Below are 4,120 nucleotides of genomic sequence, written 5' to 3' on the forward strand. Positions count from 1 at the left end.
CATGTGCACAGGTACATACCAGTCCTAAGTCTTAAACTCAAGGCCTGAGATTCTTTTGCTCAAGGCTAGTGTTCTATTACTTGAGTTATAACTTCACTTCTAGCATTTTGGTAGTTAATTGGAGGTAAGTTTCACTGGACTTTCATGGACTTTCCTGCCCATGCTGGCTTAAAATTTGATTCTCAGATCGCAGCCTCCTGAGGAGTAGCTAGAATTACAGATGTGAGCCATTAGCACTGAGCTGATTAGCCTGATATTAAAAAAAAAAAAAAAAAAGCATCCATTCTGAAGACTCAAGGCCTGGGCATTATCTCTGGGCTTTTCTGCTCAAGGCTAGTATTCTCAGCACTTACACTTCTGCCTTTCTTGGAGATAGGAGTCTCATTAACCCTTTTTTTTTTTGTGAGTCCTAGGACTTGAACTTGGCCTGGGTACTGTCCCTGAGCTCTTCAGCTAAAGGCTACTGCTCTAACTCTGGGTCTGGGTGTTGTCCCTGAGCTCTTTAGCTCAAGGCTACCACCTTACCCCTAGAGCCAAGCCCCACTTCCCATTTTCTAGAGGTTAATTGGAGATTAGAGTCTCAGGTCCTTTTGTACCTAGGCTTGCTTTGAACCTTGATCTTTTTTTTTTTTTTTTGCCAGTCCTGGGGCTTGAACTCAGGGCCTGGACACTGTCCTTGGACACTTTTTGCTCAAGGCTAGAGCTCTACCACTTGAGCCACAGCACCACTTCTGGCTTTTTCTATGTATGTGGTCCCAAGGAATCTAACCTGGGGCTTTGTGTATGCTAGGCAAGCACTCTAGCACTAGGCCAAACTCCCATCCCATAACTTCAGTTTTTTAAAGCACTTGCTACAACATCTAAAATAATAAGCAGTTGATAAATGATATGTTTGTATCTCTAAGTAAGGTGGAGATTGTTAAGTTTCAGAAATTTGCTTAGAGTGATTTATTTTAGAAAGAAAAGAAATGAAGATTAAACTCGGGGGAAAAAAGAAGAAAAAGAAAAACATTATCTCAGTGGACCCCATCTTTGGAAGCAAGTTGATCACTTCATTTTTAACTGTTACAGCACTCTTAGATAGGGGCTTAGCAGCAGCAGGAAGAACGAAGTTTAATTCACCAGACCAAGAAGGGCGTAAATGAATGCTGGAATCTAGAAGTGAAGCAGTGAGTGATGACATTCCAAGAACCTTTTAGCTCCTGGCCAGGCCCAGCTACTGGCCTATTCTTTAGTTATGGTGAATTTGAAGTCTAAACACCTGCTTTTCTTCCAACCCAGTTCCCAATCAGGTCTTCAGAGTCCCTGTGACTGATGCTCAGAACTTCAGCTTCTGGAGATCCCATGAGGCGGGAGTGAGTCCTGAAAAAGCTATTCCTTGGATTCGGAATCCACGCCATTGCCTCATTAAGAGCTCAATGGCTAGGTTAGACTGAGAGGGGTCAGGGTGGGGACACCAAGAAAGACTTCTCTCCTCCTTACTGAAACCCTTCAGACCAGTTTCAGCTTCACTCACAATGGGGGAATATGAGAGATTTGGGTCTTCTAGGGTAAGCTGGAGCCAGAACCCGGACAGTGTAAAAATTCAGTGGAGTTAAAAACATGTCCCTGGTTTTTACCTCTGAGTAGGCCCAACACCAATGTACATAGCATTCCTGTAGCAGCCAAGGATGTTTCTACTCTCTTCATCTCTGTCTTTCCACTCCTCCCGACCACCACCCCTCTGGCAGTAGTCCTATATTATCAGTACTATGGCTCCCATTCTATCCTGAGACAATCTTAGGGAGTATTACTAAGGGTACCCCCAGGATGCATACCTCCTCCTGCCTGGCCTAACTGAACCTGAAATGCTTTTTCTCCATTTCAGATTTATGGAGCATTCCATTCTCAGCGACAGGACCTTCAGTCTCTATTGAGGAGCATGTGGTTGCAGAAGGACAAGATGGAGTGCAGAAGGAGTAGTGACTGACTAATGGGAGGAGGAGGGCTCAATGAAGCAGAGTAAAAGATGGGACTAGATGCCCCTTGTGTGCACTGGGGGTAGGGAACAGCGAAATGATCCCACTGCTCTGATTCCTGTGAAGAAAGGTGTGGGAGCTTCCTGAGAAGTCCAGGCCTTGCTATGAAAGGTCTGGAGGGGCCAAGGTGCAGGAAAGAAAACAACAGGAGTCAGTGTGACACACCTGGGAAAACACAATGGTCTCTTCCATGCCTCATGCTTCTCCCAAGGCACTGTAGCTTCATCCTGGCAGGTAGAAAGCCACAGGAAGCTCTTGACCATAGATGAAATAGGCCCTGAGAGCTTTGGGGCAAGAAACGACTGATGTGGCTTTGCCACATCTGACCCAACCCAGAGCTCAGAACAGCTGCAGAGAACAGGGAATTTTACAAAGAGTTTTTGATTTTATTGATATTTAAATATATTAAATATTTCACTGAAATACATGATACACCACCTTCCCCCACTCCCACAGTGGTTACATTAGAAAACCAAAGTCCATGGCCTCTCATCCCCTGCTTCCCCTACCAAGCGGTGAGGAAAAAGACCAATGGTAACCCAGAGGAAGGGCATGGCTGGCACTGCGGTACAGGGAGCCAGGGTGTGGAGAGGCCCCTCCCATCTGGCAGAAGCCAGGTCCCCCCCCCCTCACCCGGCCCAGGGTTTCCCACTCTGGCTTATTTAGCCCCTCTTTGGTGCTCCATGGCACCAAACATTCCCTTCCTATTCAGGGATATGGCTGAGGGAAGGGGAGTCGATCTTCTGTCTAGACCAGATAGGTTTCCCACCCCACCCCCCCATCCCTTTCTCTGATTTGGCAAATGAGTTGCCTGGTGGCCCATTTGTTGATTCATGAAAATCTCCAAAGCAGGCAGTACCAAGCCAGAAACCAGGCCTCTTGCAGGAAGCTGGTATCAGAAGATGCCTAAGGATAGGCAAGAAAACTTCCTGTCCCTTCTACTCCTCCCTACCCCCAACCTCTTTCTCCTCGGCCTTTCTAGTCAACTTCAAGCAAAACTCAGGCTAATGCCTCTGGCTCAAATAGGTACAGAAAAAGAATCCAAGGCACCAGTTACTTCAGGCCAGAGTCAAGGAGGGTGCAAGGAAAGAGGTAAAGGGAAAGCAAGGACAGGAAGGGAATCTAGAGTCCAACTTCCTGTCTACCAGCACTTGCACGCTTCACAGGGATTGGGAGCTGGGACTAGTCTAGCCAGGCTAGCCTCAGGCTAGGTTTAAGGTGTCCCTGCCCCCATCCCCTAGTACCAGTATCTGGGTCCTCAGAGGGAACCCATGCTACCCTGGTCACAATGCATATGACATCCCAGGACATAAGCTGGCAAGCCCAGGACATTTCTGGGCTTTTGCCCACCAAACCCCAGACAGTTGAAGTGCATGGAGCACTGGAGCTCAAGCAGGTGCTTCATTGAGTCCCTGCCCCAGGTGGGGAGACAGTCATACTGCACATGTGGCCCCCAAACGGCACTTAGGGATCTGGCACAAAAGAAAAAAAAAAAGGACTCCTTTCCCAGGCCCATCCTTCTTTTTCAGTCACACCCCATTCTTCTCTGTGCTACCTGGACATCTCTCTCCATCTCTTGAAACATGAAAAATCGTGCCTTAATCCCAGAAGACAGAAGCCCCTAGGAGAGGCAACCCAGACAGACAGCCGAGGAACAGGAGCACAAGAACACACACAGACCTGGACACAGATATGCATACAAAAAGCAACATGCACACACAGTTACACAAACACACAGGCCCTCCCCAGTGCCAGTCTTGAGGGTTGGGGGGACCAAGTTTGGGATCAGGGTTATCTCCCTTGGTGTTCCCTGACCCTTTTCTATTTGGCAGCAGAAGGGGTAGAGATGCTCCATGCCCTACCCACCCCCCTTGCCTGCAGACAGCCAGAAGAGCCACTGAAGGAGCTAACCCTGGCCCCTCCCTGGCCTCCTGCACTCTTTGGCACCTGTAAGTGAACGTCCAGCATCTGATCTTCTGACATCCACACATACACAGTCTTGCTCTCTGGCTGGGCATTTTCACAGTACCAGTGAGGCCCAGGCACCCCTTTTCCTGGAGCATATAGGAATTGAGGCTTAACTCTGAGCTATCAGAGTTCCC

The 4,120-nt window shown here is 48.1% G+C and overlaps 1 protein-coding gene across 2 annotated transcripts in view; it reads left to right on the forward strand.

Moving 5' to 3' along the window:
- Positions 1–2,441, forward strand: part of Spmip11 (sperm microtubule inner protein 11) — a 34,564-nt gene extending 32,123 nt beyond the window's left edge. For both annotated transcript variants that reach the window (XM_090325057.1, XM_090325058.1), the window contains exons 4-5: positions 1,282–1,426; positions 1,868–2,441. In XM_090325057.1, coding sequence (XP_090181183.1) covers positions 1,282–1,426; positions 1,868–1,916 — 194 coding nt within the window. In that variant the 3' untranslated portion in view covers positions 1,917–2,441. The remainder of the gene's footprint in view (positions 1–1,281; positions 1,427–1,867) is intronic.
- The last annotated feature ends 1,679 nt before the right edge of the window (positions 2,442–4,120 follow it).

Source organism: Megascapheus bottae, chromosome 2 (genome assembly GCF_031878675.1).
Source record: "Megascapheus bottae isolate mThoBot1 chromosome 2, mThoBot2.hap1, whole genome shotgun sequence".
NCBI classification, from domain to species: Eukaryota; Metazoa; Chordata; class Mammalia; order Rodentia; family Geomyidae; genus Megascapheus; species Megascapheus bottae.